General features: G+C 43.2%; 3 protein-coding genes across 3 annotated transcripts in view; 2 read left to right on the top strand and 1 right to left on the bottom strand.

Annotated features, from left to right (window-relative positions):
- The first annotated feature begins 663 nt into the window (after nucleotides 1-663).
- On the top strand, nucleotides 664-9,150 carry LOC118410260 (kinesin-like protein KIF26B). Its single transcript, XM_035811822.1, has 3 exons — nucleotides 664-858; nucleotides 5,179-5,329; nucleotides 6,983-9,150. Exons 1-3 carry the CDS (start codon nucleotides 685-687, stop codon nucleotides 7,120-7,122), a joined length of 465 nt encoding a protein of 154 aa, XP_035667715.1. The 5' UTR covers nucleotides 664-684; the 3' UTR covers nucleotides 7,123-9,150.
- Nucleotides 9,151-9,538: 388 nt separating this feature from the next.
- LOC118421529 (cilia- and flagella-associated protein 61-like) overlaps nucleotides 9,539-27,992 on the bottom strand; it is a 33,046-nt gene continuing 14,592 nt past the window's right edge. Inside the window, exons 18-34 of the mRNA XM_035828849.1 lie at nucleotides 27,614-27,682; nucleotides 22,368-22,496; nucleotides 21,896-21,946; nucleotides 21,231-21,406; nucleotides 20,476-20,660; nucleotides 19,084-19,245; nucleotides 17,852-18,147; nucleotides 17,117-17,165; nucleotides 16,862-16,991; nucleotides 16,453-16,492; nucleotides 15,759-15,882; nucleotides 13,585-13,661; nucleotides 12,521-12,622; nucleotides 12,013-12,116; nucleotides 11,378-11,468; nucleotides 10,787-10,846; nucleotides 9,539-10,436 (exon numbers count right to left, since the gene is read on the bottom strand). Coding sequence (XP_035684742.1) covers nucleotides 10,296-10,436; nucleotides 10,787-10,846; nucleotides 11,378-11,468; nucleotides 12,013-12,116; nucleotides 12,521-12,622; nucleotides 13,585-13,661; nucleotides 15,759-15,882; nucleotides 16,453-16,492; nucleotides 16,862-16,991; nucleotides 17,117-17,165; nucleotides 17,852-18,147; nucleotides 19,084-19,245; nucleotides 20,476-20,660; nucleotides 21,231-21,406; nucleotides 21,896-21,946; nucleotides 22,368-22,496; nucleotides 27,614-27,682 — 1,986 coding nt within the window. The 3' untranslated portion in view covers nucleotides 9,539-10,295. The remainder of the gene's footprint in view (nucleotides 10,437-10,786; nucleotides 10,847-11,377; nucleotides 11,469-12,012; nucleotides 12,117-12,520; nucleotides 12,623-13,584; nucleotides 13,662-15,758; nucleotides 15,883-16,452; nucleotides 16,493-16,861; nucleotides 16,992-17,116; nucleotides 17,166-17,851; nucleotides 18,148-19,083; nucleotides 19,246-20,475; nucleotides 20,661-21,230; nucleotides 21,407-21,895; nucleotides 21,947-22,367; nucleotides 22,497-27,613; nucleotides 27,683-27,992) is intronic.
- On the top strand, nucleotides 22,895-25,622 carry LOC118417147. Its single transcript, XM_035822560.1, has 3 exons — nucleotides 22,895-23,415; nucleotides 24,980-25,183; nucleotides 25,441-25,622. Exons 1-3 carry the CDS (start codon nucleotides 23,153-23,155, stop codon nucleotides 25,595-25,597), a joined length of 624 nt encoding a protein of 207 aa, XP_035678453.1. The 5' UTR covers nucleotides 22,895-23,152; the 3' UTR covers nucleotides 25,598-25,622.

Raw genomic sequence — 27,992 nt, 5'->3', positions numbered from 1 at the left:
GAGAGTCTCCCAACACACATAAAAGCGTGGCTACCAGCATTTACAGACCAAGGAGATTTTCATGGCACCGCAGGGATCTGTACTTACTTGGATGGGATTACGTCGTTTCAAACTAACTACACCATCTTGACCATATTTGCTGAAAACCTAGCAACAGCGGCTTGTCTGCTCCGGCCTTGCCAGTGCGGGTTGATTGACACAATAAGGCTGGTTTATAGGGAGGGTGGGGTGATGACAAGGCTGAAAGGGTTCTTGGGTTGTAGATAATAACAGGTTGCCAGTTGGTAGAGATGCTTCCAAGAAGCTGCTGCCGGATGGACCACCCATCGAATTAACATTTTTTCGAGCTGTAAAACAATTCCCGTCTGCTGTCTGGTCGAGCAAGTCAGAGTGTAGGAAGAGGATTGTTCTGTTCACTTTTGAGTCACTACTGCTCTATTTAACATTTGAGTGTTCCTCTCAACTGTGTGGGACTTAAGGTACCATCTTTCTTGGTTGTACCTGAGAGAAGGTCCTAGTGTTCTGTTTAGTGAATTATTGGTGAACAAATATTGATAACCTAAATGACAAAATTTTTGAAAAAAATGTTCGGAATGTTCTCTGTTGATTTGTTGCTGCTGTTTGCTGATGACAATAGGCTGATTTTGGGTATGTTTTTTTCCTCCAGGTTCCAGAAATCGTCGCATGGTCCCCCCTCGACCGTCGGACAGCCCATCTCTGTCGAGGAAAGCGCTGGGTTCGCCGAAGTGGGTGGACGTGCGTCCGGGAGACAGGCCCCCGCATGACACAGTGGAACTGAAGGTTTACGAAGTGGACGACATTGAGAGACTGGCGAAGAGGCGTCTGGACGGAGGCGAGGTACGCATGTTTGTTTGTTTATTTGTTTATTTGTTTATTAAGATTCACCATTGTTTTCAGGGGCTCGTCTTGTTGTATGTTTATATACCAGTTGGTTGGCAGTGATTGATATTCTTTACATTTACTTCCTAAAATATAGTCAACAGTCACTCTTTCCCTCCAGTTTTGCTCACGATATATTGGGTATTCTGAATCCACCATCTTCTATTTCAACAACCATGTCAGGGTGAGGTCTGACCTAATAATAGTCCAGGACAATTTCTGTAAGGCTGTTTACTATAAGCAGTAGGAGTCTGTAACCAATCAGAGGTGCAGGCATTGTCTCTCTGACACTATTGCAGGGTTGTAGCCAGCACCTGTCCTTCAGTCCTTTGAAGGAATTTTGCAGCTGGGGACTGAAAAAAGTTTTCCCCATTCCGTCCCCTGGGACAGACAAAAATTGATATGTAAAGATATAAAAAAAATGAAACCCATGTGTTCTTCTTCACCAAAACAGATGCCATTGAACAGCTTAGTCTACAAGCAAAATTTGCACCTCAAAATGCAGGAAATAGTGTTTCAGAGGGTCTTGATTTAAAAAATTTTTCTGGGACCCAGACCCCCTAGAAATGACACGCAACGTCACGCCATGCCTTCGGTGCTCGATAGGATTCCTATTCAAAATCAAGGGGACTGAAAATGATTTCAGGCTGGCTACAACCCTGAATCATTGTCATTCCTGTGGACTCTGTTTGATCCCAAGGATAGGACAGTAAGCCTAGATGTTGGTGGTCTGTTGTCAAGCTCAAACAAACACGTAGACCCTTTACAATGGTCCCAGTGGACGGCATTGTTAACCTGTCTATTGGAAAGCCTCTTTTACAAATGTGGAATGACAACTATATAGAACAGGAAGCTGTCCAACTGGAGCAGGCTTTGGTAGCTTTGACATACTTTACAAGTAATGTCACGACACAACTTTAAAATCCTCCCTCAACCCCATCCCAGCCACCTCTGTTAAAGCCCTGACAAAAATGCTATGATGAAGACATTGTAGGTTGCACAGTTGAATGGAGTCGTCATCAGTGGGATTTTTCCAGTAGGACTTGTGGTACAATTGTACAGATGAACAATTGTGCAGTTATGCCAGTTGGCCCTGTAAGTAGCCTGGATACCAGACCACAGCCCGATCTCAAAAATATCTATCGTGTGGGGATGATACTTGATAGATATTTTGAGATCAGGCTGGGGTCTGGTATCCAGGCTACCCTGTAGTGTGCCTGATAAGTTGGCAAGGGTAGCTTCAGTTGATTCACCAAGACCTGTGTGCACTCTACTCAGACATGCTTGAGATATTTAACTAGATCTTAACCTTCCAAGACCCCTGCCCTTCTTCAAGGTGCGCCAAATTCCTCCCTCCCCCCTCCCTTAGATCGGCGGAGCCCCCCTCTCTCCTACATGACAACAAGTGGCAGGAAAGATAAACCTGAACTGTGGAGAGTAAACACCTCCAGACCTGGCACTGCACACGAGACATGCTGATGGAGTGCAGACCCTCAGACTAGAACAAGTTAGCTGCTTCGGTTTACACTTTTGTCCTGTCCTAAATTTAAGATTTGCCTCCAAAAATCATATTTTGAACATAAACATCTGTAAAAAAAAAAAGCCTTAAACTTAAGATTTGACTGAGATGTTATTTGGTCTGTCTTTTTTCTCTCATTTTGAATTTTGATATTTTTGATTTTCGTTCAGAAATTTATATAAGATTTTGTACCCATTTTGTATAAGGCCAACTTTGTTTCCCTGCAAAAAGAAAATTTAATCATTGAGCTAGCCTACCAAGGCCTGAGACATTGTAGTGAGAGAACAATTTCACAGCACACACTGACCACTCCAGTGTCATTACTACTGACATAGATTAGGGACAAATGCCTGTGTGTCAGGTCCCTGAACCTGTGACATGTCGTGTTACAAGCTAGTGTAGCACACTACAGAGGTCTACATTCCCCATCCGTAACAGTCCATACTCTGAAGTGGTTATGCCCATTGCCTCTCACTGACAGAACTATGCTGGGTATGCAGACCCTTTCCCTGGGCTGATGACATGGATATAAATTGACCACCCAACACTCGCATACTCCTTTGCCATCCCCCCTGGTAACCAAGGCCAATCACGTGCCTCGGCGCTAATTAGTTGAGACTTACCAAGGTCGTTAACTTTTATTGTGACAACTCCTTTAGAAGGGTTGTCACCATGGCGATCTTTGACCCCGCAATTTTTAGGGATGAGATCCAAATATAGTTGTCTCCTCTCAAACAAGGTAGTATGTTACACAAGTACAAGGGCACTCAAGGAGAAAAGTCCCAGGTTTGATAACGTTACATGCACGTACGGGCACAGAAGTATGTGAAATTTCCTCCCATTTTCTCGTTCATTGTTCCTAATACTAGCTGAATATGCAAGAAGTGAGTACATGTGTTGGACAGTTGTTGAAAGTTGTAAGATGTGTTGTTGTTTTGTGAAATTGCCACAGCGAACAGCCCCATTGCCAGCTTCATTACTGAAAGCAACAGACCGTTGGATTGTTTTTTTATTGAGATGCTTGGATAAAAGTGATCTTCCTGTGTAAAATATTCAGTCCTCATCTATCGACAGGTATCAAATGTCCATATCAGCTATCATTTATCTAAATTGGTGTGCAAGACAAACCAGGTCAGGCAGTGTATTGATAACCATGTTCCACATGCCTAGCACTTTTTCTGGCCAAAAAATAAGCCCTCAATATAATTAGTGGTGTGATATTAGTCCGAGGGGAAATCATGTGTGTGGTTGATGAAACGTGACACCTGAACATCAGCGGCTCATCCCATCTGACATCTGTTGTCCCTGGTACATGGGACTGTTGGGCAGCTCCAATTTCATTCATTGTTTCTTAGAGATGTAAATGCCAGTTACGCGTAGAATTGAATATCAAATCTCCATCATCTTGTCTTTTATGATCTTTTCTGTCAAAACAATAGCTAAATGTCTCCCTTAGAAACTAATTCTACAGAACCATCTTCTACAAAACCTCCTTCTACAGAACCACCTTCTACAAAACCACCTTCTACAAAACCACCTTCTACAGAACCACCTTCTACAGAACCACCTTCTACAAAACCGCCTTCTACAAAACCACCTTCTACAGAACCACCTTCTACAGAACCACCTTCTACAGAACCTCCTCCTTCTGTGGAACCTCTTTTTATGGAACCTCATTCTATAGAACTTCCTTCTATGAAACCTTGTTCTATAGAACCTCATTCTATGAAACCTCCTTCTATGGAACCTCCTTTAAAACCTCATTCTATAGAACCTCCTTCTACAGAACCTCTTTCTATAGAACCCCATTCTATGGAACCTCCTACAGAACCTCCTTCTATGGAACCTCCTTCTATGGAACCTCATTCTATAGAACCTCACTACTGAATCCTCTCAATCCATCAATCCATCACCCCAGTCATGCTGGCTCCTGCCCTGTACTTGCACTTGACCCAGCCCTTCAAGTACACACGATACAGTCAGCTCAGCTTTCACCCCAATTAGTCGGCCCCAGCCAGGCAGGCAGGACAGGGGATTTGGTGAGGGGGACCCAGATGTGTGGCGGCTCCTAATCCCGGGTGGTGAGGGGGACCCAGATGTGTGGCGGCTCCTAATCCCGGGTCAGCTCCCTGCCTCTGATGCCAGGCAGGCAGGACGGGGATTTGGTGAGGGGGACCCAGATGTGTGGTGGCTCCTAATCCCGGGTGGTGAGGGGGACCCAGATGTGTGGCGGCTCCTAATCCCGGGTCAGCTCCCTGCCTCTGATGTGATTAAACCCGCCAGCTCTCCTGCATCACAATAGCTGCTCCATTGTGCAGGGGGCGGGCCTAATTGGTGACTTTCCCTGGCCTGTTGTTGGCGGGGAGCCGCGCTGCATTGGTATGGAAAAATGCAATAACATGGCCCGATTTGATTAAAAAAGGGATCTCAAGTGGTGCTCTCTGATTAGTTTGCTCATTCTGAGCCAGGCCTGACTTGCTGCGGGTATGAAGTCATCTTTCTTCTCCTATATCTGAACTGCATTTGGCTGCTATATAGACTAGGGGAGTGCATCTTAACAACAGATTGACTCTCTATAGGTTACAGTATTGTCCTAGCTTGTTCACCGTGGCATATGTCAGAGGTACATAGAAAAGTCTTTCCTTAGAGCTGACTGGAATAACGCAGTCATTCTGTGGATGAAAAGGCTTGCCAATATCTGCAGGCACCATTTTTCAGTACCAGTCTGACCTCTCCTTGTGTTGTTGTTTTGTCTGCAGGGAGGGACGCAGTTTAACGCGAAGACCCGAGCGATGGAGCGAAGAAACGCCAAAGTGACGGAGCTCCGCCGGAGACAGCAGGAGTTGAAGGAGGAACTGTCGCTGGCCAAGAAGCGCCTCATGATCGACAGCAAGAAGTGGAACTTCGATTGTAAGTCGACTCTACTTCATGTAACACACTTCTTATTAACTATAGTATCGTAGTGTGTATAGTATAGTAGTGTGTGGTTGTGCATCAGGAATTGTGGTGTGATGTACCCTTTCCTGTACAGTCGAAACTGCACAGTAAGACTACTCAAAAACACTAATCAAGACCTATAAAATCTGGTAAACAGGTGGTCACTACAGACAAAATTCAATTCAATGGGAAAAATTATCTTCGAATCTAAGGGAGCACCAAAAAGTGGTCCCATTGCCAGGTGGTCCTCTTGTACTTCAGTAGAGACTGCCACTAGTGCAGTTTTGACTATATAGTGGAATGTTGACTGTAAGTCGACCCCTTGCATACCATGTAACCATGTTGTAAGCATGGCAAGAGGACGAGTGACTTTCCCCTTGTAGCTGTAAGGGTCACTTCTCTGAGCCACGTCTCCAATATAGGCTGCAGAATTCCCCACATACTTGTGTACATAGATCCCGCTGTGTGGTTTTTAATAGGCCACTGAGAGAGGCTTTCCCATGACCCAGGCAGTTGGTTTTGTTGGGCCGGAACTGAAACAACACAGACCTGTAATTTGGGTTTGCTCACAGCCGCTGAGCTGTGCGTATACTGTCAATCTGAACTTGACTTTAGCGATATAGCGGTCACGATTCCACCGCTAGAATTTTATCATTGGAGTTGTTTGATCACTCTGAGTCTGAGGCCAGCTAGATAAAAATGTTCTCACTGCTAAAATTAATTGTTTTGAGCTACTCCTTTTCCTCTAAACCACTAGAATTACCGGCTGAGGATTAACCGTTTGTTTACTTTGCACTTGTGAGTTAGCTCAAAGTTAAACCTCTCAAGTTATTTGGACATGACTGACAGAGTTTGACAACTACGTTACCCAATGCTCATGTTGTAGAGCTTGAAATGTTTGTCGTGGTTTCATATCGGCATTCTATATTTCTCTTGCAGCAAAATATTTTGTATTACTAAGTGTATTACCACAGTACAACCACAAATGTAGGTCACAGCAAAAACCTTTTTTACCTACCAAAGAAGTAAAATTTTAATAAGTCCCGCAGAAAGAAGTGAGTCTCATTATAGACAAACCTAAAACCACAATATGTAAACCTTGAAGTTGCACCTAGTTTCAACAAGGGGCAAATTATCCTTTTTCCCACCAGACAGATAATTAGGCAGATTAGGTGCGGGGTGAGAAGTTACATGGTTGCTAGGCGACCCGAACCCTTCCCTAAACCCTCCCCACCAAACCGGGACCTCTGTGGATAACTGGGGATTCTGTTTTCTACAGGCAGGACTTAGTCAAGCACGTCTGTAGTTATGGACCTCCCAACTATTAGAGTCTACTAACACCAATCCACCAGGTTACACATATCCGCCACCCTAAAACAGTACTTGTACATTTAAAACTTCTCCAATGCAACGTCCCCCAGCATAATGCACTCCCGTATATCTAAACTGTCTATGGTTGGAGGGACTGCACTAGAGATTTCTCAAAAACACTGTTTTTTAAAGATGCAGAATATTTTTCAAGCTGCTGGCAGGAGAGATAAATGTAAAACCTAGGTTGTTTTTATAGCTATCTTGGGTATTTAGACCCCCCCAGAGTAATATAGATTCTTTCTTTTTCCCTCACAGGTAAAGTAGAAGAAGAAATGGACTGGGAAGACCCCAACTACGTAGAGGCCTTGGAAGACGAAACCGAGCGGCTGGAAAAACGAGTCAACGTCTGCAAATCACACATCATGATGGTCACGTGCTTCGACGTCAAGATCTAGAGGCGGCCGCGGCGCTTTTCTGCTCGTCGTGGCACCCGTTCCTAATATCTGTACAAAGACTTGAGTTTATCTGTAAGAAAGTTGGCATGTTCTGGCATGAGTCTAACTTCGAAGTAGACAGTGGTACAGAATGTACTTCAGATTTTATACCGAATGAACCTATGTACATCGTTCTGGCCGGGGTCTCCCTGTCCAAGGCTTGTGTGTGGAACGTTGTAAGAAACCTGGACACGCAACCGCTTCTAATGTAAATGTAAGTAAAGTACCCATCTTGTAAAAATTGTACATGTGTGACTGCAGCAGTCCTGCAGAAAAAAAAGGCCTGAACTGCAGCCAATGCAGCTGCAGTGTTTGTGAGTCTGAGGGGAGCCCCCTGTCACGTTGTTGTTGAACTGCAGGTGCTGTTTTGAGAAACTGTCATGGGGCTGTTTCCTGTTACGTGTTGTGTTTTGTTTTTTTAGACGGTAAACATTGATCCACTGGGGCAGAATTTGTGCCTGTGATTTGTACACAAGTGATTGTTGTTGCCAAGGGTAAAACGGGGGCAGCATGCCCAGAACGCATCATATAGGAACATGAAAAAAATGAGGAAAAGTGGAAATAACATGTACATATAAATGTATTATTTTTGTAGCAGCTTAAAACACACATTGTATGTGCTGTAAAGTAAGACGTAGCAATAGCAAGGCTACGTTATGTACATGTTTTCTTTGCTTTTTGTTTCTCTCACAGCACAACGTTTCTTGCTTCATGCTATCAGAAATCAGTTATAGTTTGTGAGCCATATCAACCGATCAATGGATGGAATTGATCCATGCGTAGCTCCAGATGTGTGAAAATTGAACGGCACAATCACAGTTTTGAGCGAGAAATGACGAGAAATCGTCATCGGAAGACTTACGTGTGATTTGTGGAAGAAGGAAAGCCAGTATTTTGTACTCTAACCAGCCATAAGTGGCTGTGATGAAGTGATGTGTGCTGTATGTGTGTTTGTACCTGAGGCCACGCCGTTTTATTTTCTTGGTTCCTGGATATTTCTTACGAAAACTTTAGTAAGCACAGAAGATGAAAAGAAGAGAGGGCTGACTGTTTATTCCCTCCCTAAAACTTTGTGTACCAATTGAGGTACAGACTTCACCCTCAGACATGTTGATATTTCTCTTTTCTATAAAACCCGAGAACCAACAAATTAAATTGGGGTGGCCTTTCTTTAACATTATGCTGATCATGTCCTGATGAGTGCTAAGCATTTAACATGCAAGCCAAACAAACACATACAAACAGACAGTGACTCGTAAAGCCCACTTTTGGGGCTAATGTTTTTAGCCAATGCAAGTTTTGTCCTTGCAGTTTTACAGGTTTTTATACAGCTTCTCAAATCAGGGGAAAGAGTGGATTTTGACAGGAACTAAATTCCTTAAACTGATGCTTTCTCGTTACAGATATAAATGTAAAGGAATTTGAAGTGCTCACTGTAAGTCATACACCTGTGGAAAAGTATGGTATTTGCAAGTGTCAAATGCTTAGGAATGAATCATTTATACACTTGGCTATGACGATGCTATATACGGCATGTTTTTAACGTGTATATGTACTGCTGTTGCCAGTGTCTGTATGGCTTAAGTCTATTGTTACCTCACGATGCTTATTTTTCAAGCATCTGAACACTTCTGCACAGTCGGGACACTGTACCATATGTCTTCTGTAGCATAGCAACACTTTAGCGTGTCCCCACCTTTTTATATATAGACCTAAGTATTTTTACCCACAAATTTTCGCCTTTTAATCTAATTTTTTATATATTTAAAGATCTTGAAATCCCTTTTGTACAATCAGTCATGCTATGACGTTCTTTTGACGTTAATATTTAAATGAAAGCTATGTACTTTGGTTTTGTTGTTTGAAGAGAGCCTTGGCCGAGACTGGCACAATCTGTTTGTTGGAGGACTTAAAACCGCCACGGTTGGAAGTCAGAGAGATGTCAGAAGGCGCTATATACACCATTAAAAATACAAGTATACTTCACAATCCTGGCTTCGTGGTTTTGTTTGTTCACATACTAGTAACTGTTAAATCACCTTAAAGGTTTAACACAAAGCCTCTTTTATAGGGCTTTTATTTTTTAATGAATTATGATAAACAGTTCTATTGCACTGTGTTTCTTGTGGCTGCTCTAGGAGGTGCATAAGAAATTTGAGAAAAATCCTGACATGTACACTGTAGAGCATGCTAAGTAACAACAGTTTTATCCGATAGTGGGATACAGATTTTCTGTGGGCTCATCAGAATTATGTTGGCATTTAATAGAGCTAATTAAATGAAATTTTGAGATCTTAAGCCACCAAACAGTAACAAAAACAACATTTTACAATATGTCAAAACTGTTAGCCACTCAGTCAAGAAAAAACAACAACAATGGAATGAAGTCAGTTTATTTCCTCAGTGCTGTACAAATCTTGCATAGTAAACACCATTGCCCACACAAGGCATCAAACAGTGCAGAAAAAGAGTTTGCAGTACTACATATACATACAGATCATAGCTCACTATAAATTACAGACTCAGTCAGTCTCACATTTACAGGCTAGGGCCAAATGAATGAATCTGTCAACCTTTAATCACAAAAAGCCATCTTTAATTATAAACTGCATTATCATTATTATATCAAAGCTATCATTGATAAGTCAGGAGTCAGATCCAATGATCGATACTAAAAATTGACTTGAAGGGATCAAATGAAAGTTAAATAAAGCCTTTTCTTACACTCTCCCTTTACCTTATTCTCCAAGCAGACCCTACGGTGCCTTAGAGATAGTATCAAAACTGGCCAAGGAGTATAGCCGGCATCGGTGCCCGTTTGACTCCCTTTGGCCGGCTATACTCCTTGGCCAGCTTTGATACTATCTCTAAGGCACCGTAGGATCTGCTTGGAGACTACCTCTGCTGCAGCCAATACAGAGTCAGTATTAGAGTACCACTAAAAGGCCACAGATCCTAATGTGTATGTGCCAAATGCAATGCTTCATTGCTGGCATTTGTCAGTTCCTTCCATGAGTTAGTTGCAGATGCAAGGCTAGAGAAATACCAACGAATTTACACAATGATATGGACATTTTTCTTGATAATAATCCTAAAGGAGTCAATTTGCGGTCTCACACCAGGAGACCCTGGTCTCACACCATGCCCGGCTTGGCGTACATGGGCAGGTGGTAGTAGTTGTAGCTCAGGTAGCTGAGGAGTCTTGTCTCTACAGACCGCTTTGCTCCCGAGTCCTTAAAGTTGTCCACAAGGTGCCGCCGTTGTTCCTTACTCAACTGGGGGAGAAGTGTTGAACACGGTAGGTAAAACAGCTGTTTTCTCAATCTCTAAATAAAACGATACAATAGCAAGGAATCCAGTTTTGTAGGTAGCTGATCGGATTTCTGGCTTCCACTGCTAAGCAGGATTTGTGATTGAGATTTAAACAAAAGTCTTGAATAATTTCACTTATTCATTTGTTAATTTCATGGCATCTTTTAAATTCTAAAAAAAACTGAAGGTAGCAATTTTTTGTCAAATCCTGGTCAGTGTAACACAATCGTTTGATCAAGTTTATTTGTAATAACTTGTCCAAACTAAAGATATCTATATGTATTTGTTTTTATACCAGGAAGAAGCTTCTTACCACCATGTCCTCGTCGATCATCTGTCGGACTTGCTCCTCCAGCGACTCCTCATCTGAAGTCTGCAAGACAAACAAACAAACAAAAAATCATCTTTAGTTTACAGTGATCCCATGTGCCTCACAATCTGCAGAACATGCAGACGCAATAATGAAGAGCTCTCTGATCTTAACTTTCTGAAGAAACTGAAATGTTTTTCCAACAGAAATAGTTCACTTTTAAACTTTCAGATCCAAAATAAGGAATGTTCGTTCCATTTGCAGGAGATACCAAATTTCTCTTTTTCAAAATCGAAAAAGGAAACAGTGCCACAAGTAGATACTTCTTACTTTTGCCTTAACCCTGCTGCCTTACCCTGTAACCAACACAACTTTGATGACAAAAGGCTACTCTCCAAGTAGAGGTTAGGCTCTGGCTGTTTTTTGGGGGCTTTTTTTATCGGGCTTTCTATTTTGCACTGTTTTCTTGATGCCTCAGAAAACAGTGCAAAATAGAAAAAAACAACGTACCTAAGTACCTAAAAAACGTCCAAAAACAGCCGGAGCCTAACCTCTGCTTGGAGAGTACCACAAGGCTACTCCAGCGACACTCACCGGTCTGTTGAGCAGGATTTCTCGCACTTCGTGTCGGAAGTCGGCAAAACGGTCGTGGAAGATCGCCAGGCACCACGGCTCACGGAAGTAACTGTAGAAACATAGGCACAAACTTGTTAAATACTTCTTCAATCCCAAACCCTTGATATTTCAAAATGGAATAACCCAATGCAATTTCATAACTAAAAGACCTACACATCAATTAAGACATTAGAGGTAGCGTGCGTAGTCTAGGAACTAGAAGCCATGAGCTTATTCTAGTGGAGTCCCTAACCAGACATGCATGTTATCGGAAATGGTTCTTAATACGGGATATTAAACCTTGGTCCACTATTCCTCACCCTTGTCCGAACGAGCTAGGGGAATTTTCCCAGTACAATGAATCATACAGACATAGCATCTGTCTTCTCTTTCACAGCCAGCAGCTCTTCAGTGAGCTAGAATAGATTGAAGTCAGTTTCACTTTCCTTCACATGCCTAACTGATCTGACTCGCGATCCCAATTCCTTAAGACTTAACCCACCTGTAGAAGTCCTTAAGACTTAACCCACCTGTAGAAGTCCTTAAGACTTAACCCACCTGTAGAAGTCCTTGAGACTTAACCCACCTGTGGAAGCCCTTAAGACAGAACCCACCTGTAGAAGTCCTTGAGAAGCCCCTCGTCGAAGCGGGAGACCAGGTTGTTCAGGTAGCGCTCGTGGACTCCATACAGGCAGATCAGGTTGGTGTTCTCGATCGGCTGGAGGGACACAAAAAGGATCAGATTTGCAGGGTTGCAATTATGATACACGTCCACAAATTGATGATTTTCCATGTACTGTTATTAGTATTTAGACATAGAAGTACAACAATCCTTTCATCTCCTTTAGCACATGCTTCTTATGTTTCATTCGTGCATTTGTCTTTATTGTCTATGTGTACAAATAGATAGATAAACAAACAAATGAAATAAAGTAGCTTGAAGACACCTAATGTAGTGATTGTACAATGTGTGGCCCAAGGGATATGGAAATGGAGATGGGCACTGCCCTATATACCAAAAGATATAGGAATCTAAATCATAATCAATCGATCAATGACCTAATATAATGGATACCAGGCTAGTAGCTAATCAGTTTTACAACTTTAAAATCAAGAGCTCACCTGTTTGGAGTAGCATGTGATGGTCTCCACTGTTCTGTACTGGTTCACGTGAAGACGGAAGAAGTCGCCCCCCTCCACACTGCCGGTCACCAGTTCTCTCCCCTGGAACAAAAAAATGCACGTCAGTGATGTCACAGATTCTCCCCAGTCTACATTCAAGAGGGCCCTTTTCCGTAAAGAATAGGCAGCCTATTCTTACTTACTTACGTATCCTGTTTAACCCTTGCCAGACATAAGGCCATGACTTTTTTTTACTGGTTCTGGTTTCTACTATTCTGGTTTCCAGTAATTCGAAGGGAAAGCTGTCTAAACGACGTAATTTGTAGCAAGGCGACCAGACACGCTTGTCAGTGATGTCACAGTTTCTACTCTACATTCAACGGAAAACATGACTCTTCAACTATCACAAACAGGCAGAATGGAACTAAGTATAGTCTGTGTAACACAAACTCCGCTGTCCAGGGCTGCAACTGGCCCCTCCCCGCAGATGTTTGGCGGGCTGCTATAAGCGAGATTTAATCAGGCTAAAACTAGTGGAGCTCAAAGTATCAATCTCAGAGCAGATGTGGAGATCGTTTTTTTTTTTTATTTTGAGGCTTTTTATACATCTTCCTATGGCTCCACACTCTACTCCAGGAGGGGAGAAAAAAACGTGGACAACATCTGCTTGGAGACTAGACATGTGACATGAATGGCACAACAATTATGGATTATGTGGAAGACACATAATCAAAACACAGGGCACTAACGCCACCTTGTGATTTAGTCGCAAAGCACAGGATGTCAGACACTGGCACATCATAATTTCTTACTTGATGCTACAGATACTGTAAATGCATCTAAGTTCGCGGGGATTTACTTTCGCGGTACTGGGAAAATGGAGTGTTCACGGTGGTTCCAAGTTCGCAGGAGCGTCATAGACTGTAGTCACATACCGTAATGGAAAAATGTTTGCGTTGGTTTAAAGTTTGCTGTGAAGCAGCCACCGCAAAAACCGCAAACATAAAACCACCGCAAACATTTTTGCATTTACAGTACACTACGAGAAACAGCAGAAAACTCACATAGTCGCCAGATGACATGTACGTGTCCAGAGGCACCTTCAGGTTGGGTTTGCCCACATGGAGGTAGTTCACTCCCCCTGGAGAAGGAAGGAACACAGACAAATTCATCCCACAAGCTGTACTTACCAACAGTAAATTCAACAAAAATTATTGTGTATATTGGGCATGCCAGAGCACACACACAGAGACACACACACACACACACACACACACACACACACACACACACACACAAACACATACAGAGACAAACACAGAAACACACACACAAGACACTGACACATATGCAAATTGGTATAAGTAACAAACTTGATTCCTTTTCTAATTGTTAGAGACATCTTAAGACATGCTCGAGACATATAACCCGGCAGGACAGCTGCCTGGATCTTAGAGACATGTTTGAGACGTCTTACCCGGCAGGACAGCTGCCTGGATCTTAGAGACATGTTTGAGACGTCTTACCCGGCAGGACAGCTGCCTGGATCTTAGAGACATGTTTGAGACGTCTTACCCGGCAGGACAGCTGCCTGGATCTTAGAGACATGTTTGAGACGTCTTACCCGGCAGGACAGCTGCCTGGATCTTAGAGACATGTTTGAGACGTCTTACCCGGCAGGACAGCTGCCTGGATCTTAGAGACATGTTTGAGACGTCTTACCCGGCAGGACAGCTGCCTGGATCTTAGAGACATGTTTGAGACGTCTTACCCGGCAGTACGGCCTTAAAGACATGTTTGAGATGTCTTACCCGGCAGTTAGAGAAATGTTTGAGACGTCTTACCCGGCAGTACGAGAAAGGCTTGATCACGGGAACTGTCTTTGTGGACCTCTCTGCAGCATATGACACCGTGAACCACAGGATTCTTACAAAAAAGCTCTTTGAGATAACGAAGGATGTTAGACTCACTGAACTGATACAGAACCTACTTTCAAACCGACAGTTCTTTGTAGACCTGAATGGCAACCGCAGCAGGTGGCGAAGGCAGAAAAACGGTCTCCCACAAGGCAGCGTCCTTGCTCCGCTGCTCTTTAACATCTACACTAATGACCAACCAGGACATCCCGACACCAGGAGATTCCTGTTTGCTGACGACCTCAGCATCGGTGCACAGGGTAGGACTTTCAAGGAAGTAGAGAACACTCTTACTGATGCCCTTGTAGGCCTCACCCCTTACTACTAAGCAAACCACCTGCGAGCTAACCCTGACAAAACACAGGTTAGTGTCTTCCATCTGAAAAACCGGGAAGCAGACCGCCAACTGAAGGTATGCTGGCAGGGCAAGTGGCTGACTAGCACCAACAAGCCAATCTACCTCGGCACCACCTTAGACAGGACCCTGTCGTACAAAACCCACATCCTGAACACCAGAATGAAAGTGGATGCCAGGAATAACATCCTTAAGAAGCTGGCAAACACTAAATGGGGTGCAGATGCCAGTACCGTGCGAGCTACAGCTCTTGGACTGTGTTTCTCTACTGCAGAGTATGCGGCTCCCGTGTGGTGCAGGTCAGCGCACACCGCAAAGCTGGACACGGCCTTGAACTCAGCTTGTAGAGCCGTCTCCGGATGCCTACGTGCCACCAGAGTTGATGACCTATACCTGCTGTGTGGTATCGCTCCCCCACACATCAGAAGAGCCGTGGCAGCTCAACGAGAAAAACTGAAACAAGAGACTGACCCACACCATGTACTCCACCTGCACATCCCCGTGCCAAAGAGGCTGAAGTCCAGACGTAGTTTTATACACTCAGTCGAAGCACTCAGCAGGAGTGCAGAGTCTCAGAGGATGGCCATGTGGTCCCACCACCTCCAGACTGCACCACACAGACTTAACCTCGCCCCGAAGGAATCTCTTCCTCCAGGAGCAGAGGAGGCATGGCCAATCTGGTCATGTCTCAACCGCCTTAGAACAGGCACAGGAAGATGCAAGACCCTCATGGCAAAGTGGGGTCTTAGCCCAGATGGACAGACTGCCTGTGACTGTGGACAGGAGCAGACTATGAAATACCTTCTTGTCTGCCCCCTCCTGTCCGAACCATGCACCAAAGAAGATTTGGAAGCTCTAACCCCCAGAGGAAGGGAGTGTGTGGAGTATTGGAGCAGGAAAGTGTAGTGATGACACGACGAAGAAGAAGAACCCGGCAGTACTTATAGACATGCTTGAGACGTCTTACCTGGCAGGACGGCTGCCTGGATCTTGGCGCTGTCGTACATGGGGATGAGCTGGTCCATTTCGGGCGTGGGGGGGAGCTCGTTCTCCAGCGTGGGGTCGAACAGGTGCAGCATGTTGGCGGCCAGCTGCAGGGTTAGGGGAAGACAAGAGTCTAACGTGAGGTATAGTTTGACTGGCATGTGTTTGCACAAACTTTAGTTGGGTGCTGGGGACTATCTAGAGGGCTGGTAATAAGCCCTTTCACAGAGGTCAGAATACATGTGCGGCGACAGGAATTCTAGGTAATATGTCAAAGGGTAAGGCCCACAAAAAGCAAACAGTCCTTGTCTCGACCATTGTTTTTATTTGCATATTTTACAATGTCCATGTTTTCAATTTTGGGACCTTACCTTTTGACATTACCTAGAATTCCTGTCGCCGCACATGTGTTCTTAGCTCTGTGAAAGGGCTGCTAGGAACGCGATTCTGCCAGGCTACAGTTCATGTTTCTGTGTCTTTTGCTCAATGTGAGAAAGGACGGACTTCTTTAGGTGCCTGGTTCATGTGATTGATTGAGTGCATGAATGAGCATGTAAATGAATGAATTAATGATAGTACCATGTCAGGTATGTTCTAATATTTGCCAAGACATTTCCTTCAAATGTGTACTTAGTTTATTCATTTATTGACAAGTAAAAATGTCAGCGATAGCTTACCTGGAATCCCACCTCCTTTGAGAAGAAATTGGCATGGGTCCTGGAAGGAAAATGAAAAAAGTCATCAATCTTATAAAATCACAAGCTGTCATCTAATCAATCTAATGTAAAAGCAACAAAAAGACAACTGCACTTACATGTTAATTGCTCACATTTGCAGGTTAAATTACTCTCTGTACCTCCAAAGGAAAGACAATTTGCTGTAAGCAAAACTGACTGCTTTTGCACTGTGAATTGCAAAGACTTCCAGAACATAAAGAATACATAATCTTATTATGTTGTCTGTTCCTTGCCGCCTCCCTTACAAACTCAAGGAAAAGTGACCTGATGACCAATTTGGGCTTCTCATCAACAAAATAAAGATTTAATAAAACAAATAAACAAACAAACAAGCATGTTTTCTCCTCACCATTGGTCTGCGTGATATCTGCGGGCGAACTTGGTGAGCGGTCCGGCGGCCCGGATGCACGAGTCGTTCGTGTGGAACGTGGAGTCGATCACGAGTTTCCCATCATACACCAGGCAGGCATCGTTCGCAGCTGCAGAGGTCACATGTATAGTCAGTTACCCCATCTGGCAGTCGCTAAGTGAATTGCAGGTAGAAAGGCATGATTACCATACAATGAAACAACTAAACTTAAGTAAAAGAAACAAACAAACTCACCTTTGAAGGCATCATAATCTACCATCTTCTGGAAGAAGCTAAGGAAGAACTGGAATAGAGGAAACAAAAAGATGTTATTGAATTGTACAACAACCAAAAAAAGTTAACAAAAAGCATGCACTATGGATAGATAATGCAAAACGTCAATGAATGACTGTCCATAAAGATATTGACTTGATTAAGATTTGAGGGATGTGTGCTCTTATAAACAACATAGAAGAGTTAAATTTACATTCAGCTTTAGGTGCGATCTAAGCCTGGAAAATGGAAACCTGGAAAAAATCTAGACATCATTCATAGCTTTGGGATAATGACGGCTCAGAGACGGTACTGTAAATGCATTTAAGTTCGCGGGGATTTAATTTTGCGGTAGCGGGAAAAAGGACTTTTTGCTGTGTTTTTAAGTTCGTGGTAGCACCATGAACTGTAGTCTCTTACTGCCATGGAATAATATTGGCGGTGGTTCACAGTGAAGCAGCCACCGCGAAAACAGCGAACATTAAACCACCACGAAATTTTGTGCATTTACAATTGCAATATTCAACCAGTTTTTACTTTATTTGTCTTTCTCAAGAATCTTGAAAAAATTGAGAGTTCTTTACCGATTACTCCACCTGAGCTATTGTTTTTTTATAACTATATATTCTGTGTGCTGTTGTAAAAAACATGAAAGCATTGAATTTACATTGAAGTTTAGGTGTGATTCAAACCTGGAAAAAATTGAGCGTTCCTTACCGAGCACTCCAGCCTGAGCGGTGCTGCTTTGGATGTGAAGGAGGCAGACTGGACCTGGTCTCCGCCCATCCCATCATTCCACTGGGCCAGGAAGTACCCAGAGTGCACCTGCACGCCGGCCTGCGCCAGTTCGCTCCGCACGCCCTGCTCGACCGGCGGGTTGTTGAAGCAGGTCGGCTCGTGCGGCTTCAGGGGCGGCTCCACCAGGTGTATCCGGGAACCGGACACGCCGAGCGCCAGGACGGTCTGTACGCACGTGTACGCGTCCAGCGTGTTCCCGTACACAATCAGCTGACCTGGAAAAAATCAGTTATTGCATCAGCTCAGAACATTTAGGGTCATCCACCACCACCACCCACCCCCCAAAGCACCCTCATAATTATCTACTAGTACTAGTAATAAAATAGATTATGAAGCTTAATACTGAAGGTTTAGCTCTCAGAATGAACGATGGCAGAATTGTCCGCCATGTTGGATAATTAAACATGGATGTTCACTTTGTACAAATATGTAAATGTTATGAGTTTTTTTGACTGTATGCTAGCTGGAAGCCTGCATTTAAGTGAGAAATGCCCAAACCCATAAAGATACTGGACCCACATATACAGGCATCATATACGGGCTCAGCAGGACAAGACTTGACACTTCTGCATTGTCTGCAACATCAAACCAAAGTTTTTTTGGCAGTATGGTTCAAGCGCTGCCAAACTGACCTGAGCTCTGAGCTTTTGGTGTTGTGGTTTGCACGTTGGATTTGTGATCCGGCTGCCCGGGTTCAAATCCCGGGGTCGGGATATTATCCCGGGGGTCGGGATATTATATATATCTTTCTGTTGTACTCGCCCCTCTGGTTATAAAGTATAAAGACACCTGGCAAAAATTGAAATGTACTGTATATAGCCCTGTCAAAGTTTATGCAAGAAAATCAGGAAAAGATGGCTTTCAAACAAGATCTTCCAAACATAGATCCTTATGCCAAAAAGCAGTTACTCAAGCAACTGGATATGACTCGTAGCATCTATATATGTCAGTGACTCTTATCACTCTATTGAGATCTTTAATTTAGCAGACTAAATATTTTGAGTCTACATAAAACAAATCTGAAGCTGGACATTTTGCATGTCTGGATTAAGCTGTTTACATACTTATCTTTATTATGTCCATCTAATTATGTACACGTGTTATAGCACTAAAACATCAGGTGGTAATAGTTGCTACGATTGCGGTGCTACCTTCAGCGTTGAGGAAGTCATAGCGGAGTGTGTGTAGCACGGAGGCCGCGTCGTGGCCGTCGTTAACGGTCAGCACGTTCCGAGGGCCCTCCCCGAGGAAGCGCCGGTGCGGGCTGTTGGGCAGCGTGGCGTTGGTCATCTCCTCCTGGGTGATGTCAGCTCCTGGGGAAGAGGGAAGGTAAAACAGAGTTGTCAATCAATCCTGTTATGGACAGCATTCAGCACCAAGGACAGGGTTCCTTTTTTGCTTAGGCCACACCAGTTTTATTTCTTGTTTCTCAGATTTTTTCAGAAAAAAATTCAATCAGTCGGTCGGTCGAAAAGCAAATAAAAAAAAATAGTTAATTTGAGAAAGGAGAGGCTGTGAAATTTTGTCAACACGAGGTGTGGCCATCAATTTGAAAAGTTTTTTGATTTTTTTCAAATCTGAAAAAATAGGGTCAAGAAATCCGAGAAACAACAAATAAAATTGGTGTGGCCTTAGTGTTAGACATAGGCGTATCAAGATAGATACTGGGTGTAGATCCCTAGAAGTCCCAATGTTGTTGATCCATGTGGTTACGGACAGTGTTCAGCACCAAGGACAGGGTTGTTTATGTGCTTAGTGTTAGAGTCGTTGCATGTAGTAATAGGCTCAGCATTAACAAAGGTTCTTGGTTTCGATCCCCTAGCAGCCACAATGTTATGTTCCTTGGAAAGGCATTTTACACCTATTTCCTCATCAAGTGAGTATAATGTACTTAGCTTCCGTTTAATAGGGACTTCCTCTTGGATGGTTCACTTAAAGCAGGATTGAGGCCAAATATTTCAGGATAACTTATCAATAAGAGTAGGGCTGCGTACGAGTATCACTGCATCTTACCTTACAGTCAATTCTAAGTACCTCCTGTACAATATGTTAGTCAGAGCTCCAGCCAGCTTGAAATTTTGTCATTCCAATTTCCATTGATGGAAAAATCCTATAGAGACTGACTATTTTTTCCGTCATCATGTACAAATTTCTGTTTCTGTTCAATTTCCTGGCCAGTGAATTTTGATAATGTCTTTTCCCATCAATTTCTGTCTGTCAAGGTTGACGGAATAGTCTTTTCAGTCATAGGAGTCAAAATTTTGTCAAATTTCATAATGACGGATGCTGGCTACAGCCCTGTCATGCGTCCATGCCTGTTTGCATACACTTCTTGCCCTACTATATGTGTTGTACCATATATGTGTAGTGATATAGGTTGATGGATTTATTAGTATTCAAATGTAATATGTATTCTCTGTTATATTTTATCTGACCCTTACCTCCCTCATGACCTCAATTAAAAAAGCAGCCTGCTGGCCGATTTGAGCTTCTCATGAAAAGATAAAGGTTCAAACAAACAAACAAACAAACAAACAACATACCTGTTGGCGCGGGTACCTGGTACTGCTGTCCGGTGCAGAGCACCAGGTGGTCGTACGGCACCTTGGTCCCGCCCGCCACGATCACGTGCTTCGTCTGGCGGTTGATGGCCACCATCTTGCCGAACACCACGTTGACCCATGACCTGAGCGAGGTCAGACTGTGGTCCTGGTGCAGGTAACAGTGGCTGTGGGGGTGGAGGGGTGGGGAGGAAAATTGTCAACACCAGAGCAGAAGACTATACCATCTTTAAGACTACAGTTACAGAGCTGTCTCCAGGACCCGTCCCTCCATCCATCCCAGGATGGAATTTTGCTTCTTGGTGCATGTAACAGTGGCTGTGGGGGGCACGGAGGAAAACTGTCAATATCAGGACAAAAGACTTGTATGTCTTTACCAATTCTAAAAAGACTAGACTTGGTGCATGTGGCTGTGTGTCTGTGGGGGGGGGCGGCATGGAGAAAAACTGTCAAGATCAGAGAGGAAGGCTTGGTTTACTTAGTTAACAAACTGCAAGTGTACAGGACAGGTCCCTCATCTCCGGATGGAAATTTGCTTGTTGAAATCTGATGAAAAAAAATGTCCGTGTCCATCAAAGAAATGTGAATTTTTTTACTTTTGAAATGACAGATTTAACAAAATAATGAACACTTGAAAATTGGCGCCCTGTACAGATAGAGAATGATGTTGTCAGACTGAAGAGACCACTTGTTGTTGTTGTGTGGAAACAACAAACAAACAAACAAACAACGCTCACCTCTTCCCCATGAGGTTGTCCCTGAGGTTGTCCGGCGCCATCTCGCCCGGCAGGCCGTGGGTGGACACCAGCGTGATGTTGTTGAAGCGCAGGTGGGGGCAGAACGCCAGCGTCTCCAGGTACGACAGGCCCACGTCCGACGCGCCCACCACGACAATCCTGGCATTGATGGTCACCTGTCAATCAAAGAAAGACTCATACATCACTTTGATGAAGACGATACATATTCTTGATACAGAATCATCTTCTACCTTCCACTTCAAACATTTCAATGGCATCCTCAGTCCTTAGGAATCTATCCTATTCCAGCCCTCGTTTGCTCCTCTCATTGCTTCTCTACAGAACAGTCTGGTGCCCGTCCCCATCTAAAGGTTTGGTCCCTACTTCCTGCATTATTCTAGGAACCAAATATTTTTAGAAGCAGCGTTAGAGGGACTACATTTTCAAAATATAAAACCCAGTTAGCATGATGTTACAAGGACGGCATGATTCAGAGTAAATCTGATCTCTTGCCCATATTTTAGGCAGAAAGTAAGATGCCAATCCTTTCTTTATGAGTGCTAGGCTACTTGGCGAGGGAAGCAATCAGATGAGCAAACCTCAGAATAGGATGGAAATCATCCTTGATGAGCATCACGGAGATGCAAATGTTACAAAAGGCTCACCTTCGGCTCCAGGGTAAGTTTTCTGTTGATGTGGTTGACAGCGTAGCATTCCTGTTGGAATAGATGGACAAACATGTGAACTTATTCACTATAACAGGCAGATTTCATTGCACTTGATTTCCTGCTCGGTAAAAGATGGTTCAATAGCTGTTACAAGATGGTTGAGAGTACATCAGGACTTTTTAACAGATTCAGAGAATATGAACACCAACTTGTCTTATTTTCCATTTTACATCGTGTATCTTTTTAATGTATGTATAAACCAATGTAATTGTATTTTCATCAATACTAATTTTATTTGCGTGTGCTTTTTTTCCAACCTCTAATCTTTTTGGAAGTGGGGGTCCTTGTAGGCATTTTGATTCTGGCCACGGCGAATAAAATGAAATGTAATAAAAACTGATAATTTTCAGTTAGCACATTGTTGACTGGGCGTTTCTTTGGATGGTGCATGAACAAGAAAACTGCCCACCTGCAGTTTGGAGACCCGGTGGGAGGGGGCATTGATCCCAAGCCGCTCCAGCGGGTACGTGATCTGTCGGCGCGCGCGCACCGGAACCATCTCGTTCAGCGCCGTGATCAGTGAATGGTGAGCCTGCGTCTGCGGGAGAAGAATATTGTGATCCATCAGGCTTAGGTGGCTGGAAAAAACTTTTTACTACCTTTCAGCCAACATTTTGGCGAGTGTCTGTCTCCTTACTCAGGATATAACGCTAGTTCACCATTATCCGTGAGGTAACCTATATCCGTTTTACTGACAAACAGGGAATTTAGGGATATCAAGTCGATAGACAGTGGTTCAAAATTGCTGTTAGGTATTGCAGTTTAAAACCACTGTCCGTCGACTTGATATCCCTAAATACCCGCGTCTTGAATACAACGGATAAAGGTTACCCCACGAATAAAGGTGAACTAGCGTTACCGACTGGTTATTATTCGCACTGCAAGTATGTTGGCCAGGTATGAACACTTTGGCTGGATACAAAGAAATCTGTTAAAGTGTATAAGACACCTCCATTAATAGTCGAAAAGCCTTTGAATATCAAAAATGTACACACAATAAAATACTTTGAAGTTAATTGTAAACCCCATGATTGCGGAATAAAGTTTTGATGGCCTTTCAAAGTGTGGTTTTCCCGAGGGGCCAGGCCAAGCCCGGCGACCGTCTCAGAAATAAGTCACGTGACGCCGTGACGTAAACAGTAGAACGCATGCGTACCGCCCGCTCGTCTGCACAACCAGCAAACAACCGGACTGATGGATCACGAAGAGATATTTCAGCACTCTGACTCCAGTGACTCCAGTGATGAGTTCCAGGAACCCTTCGGTCCAGATCATGATCAGTTTCTAGCGGACATTGTCACTGTTGAGCCGTATAGGTACGAACCCTACCTTGACGATCCGCCAGCGGAGGAGCCGAGCTCCGGCAGTGACGAAGACCTTGGCGCTGGCGCTGCCGGTTTTCAACCTGGGGGCGCTGAAGCAGGGATCCCGCGAGACATACAAAATGTCGAATCATGGTAAGAACGGCTTTCATGTTATTCCTGTGGTTTATATCTCTATTTTTTAGCATGGACATAGAATAGACAACATAAAAGTAGGCTGTAGAGAGAGCATATTTTTACGTTAGACTCTTAGAGGTCATGGTGTCGTGAAAAAAAAGATGGCGGCCAAATTGTTTTCTTGGCCGCCGCGCTATGTTTCATTTGTTCGTGGACAGACTTCTACATTTGAAACATAACAAACAATTGGAGTGTGTGCGTGAACGATGGAAAAAATAACATCAAACCTAATATAGTTTACTTTGCCGTCGATTTTCTTACTTCAAGTCCAAATTTTACGTGATTACGTCCGTGTGTGTGAGATCGTATCTCCCCTATAGTACGGGTGCCCTCGGCTCAAAACTTCGCCGCTACATATCAGGTCACGTCTTATACCGTCAAATATGTGTTCTCTAAGAGTAATCCACATCCAACATAGAGGTTGTAATGTTTTGAAGAGACGAGGATTTTCACTTGGTATTTTGTTTTGGTGATATTCTTTTTTTTTCATATTAGATAAGTTGCCAAAAATCACATGAGCAGTGTTTCCACGTTTTCATAGGTTTCTTGACTCTAGTTGCACAACAACTTTTCAATACCATCATTTTATACAACTTGTGTGGTCTCAAAAACAGCTTGTGTTTATTACAGATACTGACCAGATAGCATTTCTTTGCAAGCTTAGCTATTACTAGTATTATCACTGCCTGCTAGTAAGAAAACTTCATCATCAAGCTATTAGTGCAAGTCAGTCACCCTTGGCTTAGCCTTAGGTGAAACATATTATAATAGTCAAACCTTGCAACAATATTTAAAACGTGAGAAGTTTTGAGGTCAAGATAGACACTAGTCCTTTTCTATACCAACAATTGCTAGTAATTCGTCAAGAAGTACAAAATGAACTAGTATCACTTTTGACACAGAGATACTGACAGCCATTTTTGGTTGTTCCAGGAAAAGGCAACCTAACACCATCTGCCAGCCATCCATAACTAGGATGAAACATGAAAAAAAAATGAAAAAAAGGTTTCAGACAGGTGTCATCTAGTAAACATATCTCAATGTTCCAGACATCACTGCATCTTTGCAGCAAAACAGGTCATGTGTCTTTATCAATATCCTCGGCCGACACATATAAAAGTACAGTGAAAATCAGTGAAGAAGCACATTGATATTGTGCTAAGTACAAAATGAACCAGTATGATTTTTGACACAGACATACTGACAGCCATTTTTGGTTGTTTAAGGAAAAACCTATCTAGCACTCTCTGCATGCCAGTCATCCTAAGCTACGATGAAACACTACTAGTACTGCAAATTGTTTGCAGCAAAACGTGTTGTGTGTCTCCTGACTGCGTCTGCCTTGTTTGGCCTGTCACAGGCAGCGCTGAGCGGCTCTGGAATCTGTTGTTCCAGGACGTCACCATCGAAGTCCTCTCCACCACACATACGCTTCACCAGACCCACCAGCTCCATGACGTAACCTGATAAAGACCAAGTTTAAATGAAATCAATTAACGTTATGTTGCATATTTACTACTAGGTGTACTTGCGGACTCTGTGAAGTGATGCCTACACTCACTGAGAGCATTTGCTGTCATGAGCAAGACAGAGTGTCTGAAAAAAAAGACGGCCTGCAGTGTATCGTTCAGCACCCCGGCTTTGAGCCGGTGTGCTTGAATGAATATGGTCTGGAGGTGGCACACATCAACTACCAGGACCAATATGGAGAGAATCTTGGAAATGAGTAAGTATAAAGTAGTTTGGGGCAGGAAATATTCTCAATTTATTTGTAAATATGACTAAGAATACAAGATTGGACAAGTTTTCTAAAATTCACCAGTCCTATCGCTAATCAGGCAACTATATAAAAAAAAATTACTTGCTCGAACCAATTTTCCACTTGTCCAAAATTCAATTGTCACTTTTATATGCATTTCCCCTCCCTGCAATGGAGTTCTGATTATTGCCTGTATCATTACAAATGCTTGTCTCCTGTTTCAGGTGGAAGAGATACACAGCATACAGGCAGTTTGTCCGGTGGTGCTACGGGCACTTGGGCAAGGAGATCAGAGTCCCTCTTCCAGCGTGTGTTGTGTCTACCATTAGGAGGGCATTTTCCTCTCCTAACTACACCGGGTTCATGGAAAACCGTGAATGAGCAATTAAACAAACTGTTGAACTGACTTATTATGCCTGTATTAGTGAAGCCCACACACAATTTGTTCTTAATTACTATTTTTGAATGACTGGTATTTTATTTTTGACATCCATCTGCATATCTAAGTCATATGATTTAAGTGTTTAAGGCTGTCAGTGTACTTGATAATCTATGAATCCTATGTACATTCCAGTATGTGCAGCTATTGATTTTGAAAAATGAATATAGATTATTTTTTAAAAACTGTTAAACTGATGAACTGTCAAAACGTAGAAGCATGCAAAAAGATTCAATAGTTTACCAAAAGTTGGTTGCTCTAGCACTCTCCTAACAATGTGCCCGCCCTGCTTGTACTTGGGGAAGTGGATGCTGAAGATGCCATCTCCATCCCTGGTCCGTGCCTGCGCCCTGTGCGCGTTCTCGTTGAAATGTAATGCCGCCAGGATTACCCTGAAATGAGACCACAAACAGTGTAATCATTCTACAATAAAGCTACCCACATGTAAATACTAAGTATTACTGCATTTGGCCCAGAAACAAGAACAGTAAGAATTATTGGGAAAATTATTGTGACTACTATTTATAAATACAGCATATATTGTGTTTTGTTGTATGACATTATCTTGGCTACTGGCAAGTGTTACCTCTGTTATGTGATGTTTGTTCATGAGTTTTGTACATAAATTTTTTTTCCAAATACCATGCCTTGTTGACCAAATAATATTTATTTGACAAAAGATATAATTCATAAGTCATAATTTCTTACAAAAAATACATTCACTGCTGATGAAAATAAACACGACAACTAATCTTTCTGTAACCGCGGCCTTCTACAATTTGCGTGTGTATGAGAGCCGGTGTTTATAGTGGGGAGGGGGGCCGCTTATTGATATTCGCTGCAGTTCCTTTTCTTTTTTTAAAACTACCAAGAAGAAACAAACGAACAAACAAACGAAAATTTCCGAAACTATAACCCCTGTAAATGCTGCCCTGTTAATGTTATATCCCAACGAGATAAAACAGAAGACAACTCAAAATATCATATTTACCTCCTGGTGACGCCTTTTGGCTACAGCCTGTGATTCCCTACGCTTCGGCTCGGCCGGGCCTCGGGGAAAGATGGTTGGAATTTTACCGGGCAGCACCTCCCTACGGTGCTTCGCATTGAACCCAAACGATCTCTTCAAATCCTGGGCAGGGTCGAAACAGTCCTCTGTAAAATGGTCGGAACACAGCCGAGAGGTCGGGCTCGGCGTCCATTCCCTCCCCTCCCGATCAGGGCCTCTTGTCCGCCGTACGTTCTGCACCCACTTCTCGCGAACTTTCTCGTCGTTTGGAAACTTGTGAAGACTTATCGAAGAGGACGTGTAGTTCGAACAATACGCTGCGACACACCGTGTAGGCATGTTGACAAACCAAGGGCGTTATATATAACGTCCTTGGACAAACTAAATCCCTCAGAAATAGCCGGAGTCTTCCTGAGGACAGTGTTTACTAACAATCAAAATGGCGCCGGGGAATCCCTCGAATCCCCCGCGTTCTTCTACTGCTTACGTCATTCCCGGTTGAGGCGCGCCCAGAGGCGTGTCGTTCTATCTATCGGTAGCCTCGTGACGCGAAGATCAAATTTCGTTTTTAACAGGCGAACAGTGTTTACCTCTCACTTATGTGTATATCGATTGTATAGTGATACCTTTGTTTGATTTAGTCCCATAATGATGCACTGGGGTGTCTTATACACTTTAACCGGTAATTTACCAAAACTATTCATGGACATACATGGACAGACTTACTGATAGATGTTTTTACTAATATCAGCCTAAGTGCCAGTTTTTTTAATGAAAACTAGGAGCAATGACAACAAAATATTATCTCTTTTTGCAATAATAATGATAAAAAAAGTGAACAAAAATAAATTTCTGCCAAACCCAGACTTAAAATTTTCTTGCATTTACAATGCAACAAACTGGTATATAAAACCATGAATGTAAAAAACAGAAAGAAAGTTAAGCGTACCTCCTTTGCTGCGTACGGCGGGTAGATGGGGTAGTACAGGCAGGACTTGTGGGACAGACGCAGCACCTCCTGTGCGACAGAAATACACACATCAGCAACACTGCTCCCACTAGATTTTTCTGGAGCATACTTAGAACAGGTCACACTGGCAAGTTGAATTTCGAAAGGACACTTGAAACACTGTTTTTTTCATAAAAGCACAGCTTATGTCAGAGATAAAGTTGAAATTCTATGAAAAAAATCTACTCTCTTTTAAACAACATGGTGCGGAAATCTTGAAGGCCCCAAAATGATGTAAAGTCCAGTATCATATTGCACAGCACGCATCGATCTGTGTGTGTGTGTGTGTGTGCATGTGTGTGTGTGTTTATGTGTGTCT

The sequence above is a fragment of the Branchiostoma floridae genome, chromosome 1 (assembly GCF_000003815.2).
Source record: "Branchiostoma floridae strain S238N-H82 chromosome 1, Bfl_VNyyK, whole genome shotgun sequence".
NCBI classification, from domain to species: Eukaryota; Metazoa; Chordata; class Leptocardii; order Amphioxiformes; family Branchiostomatidae; genus Branchiostoma; species Branchiostoma floridae.
This window is presented reverse-complemented; position numbering and strand designations above follow the sequence as displayed.

What these genes read in the sequence shown, in the direction of transcription:
- LOC118410260 (XM_035811822.1), top strand. Translation starts at nt 685, where the DNA reads ATGGTCCCCCCTCGACCGTCGGACAGCCCATCTCTGTCGAGGAAAGCG. An exon ending in GGCGTCTGGACGGAGGCGAG is followed by an intron (nt 859 to 5,178) that starts GTACGCATGTTT and finishes TTTTGTCTGCAG; the next exon opens with GGAGGGACGCAGTTTAACGC. An exon ending in CAAGAAGTGGAACTTCGATT is followed by an intron (nt 5,330 to 6,982) that starts GTAAGTCGACTC and finishes TTTCCCTCACAG; the next exon opens with GTAAAGTAGAAGAAGAAATG.
- LOC118417147 (XM_035822560.1), top strand. Translation starts at nt 23,153, where the DNA reads ATGGATCACGAAGAGATATTTCAGCACTCTGACTCCAGTGACTCCAGT. An exon ending in ATACAAAATGTCGAATCATG is followed by an intron (nt 23,416 to 24,979) that starts GTAAGAACGGCT and finishes ATTTACTACTAG; the next exon opens with GTGTACTTGCGGACTCTGTG. An exon ending in GGAGAGAATCTTGGAAATGA is followed by an intron (nt 25,184 to 25,440) that starts GTAAGTATAAAG and finishes CTCCTGTTTCAG; the next exon opens with GTGGAAGAGATACACAGCAT.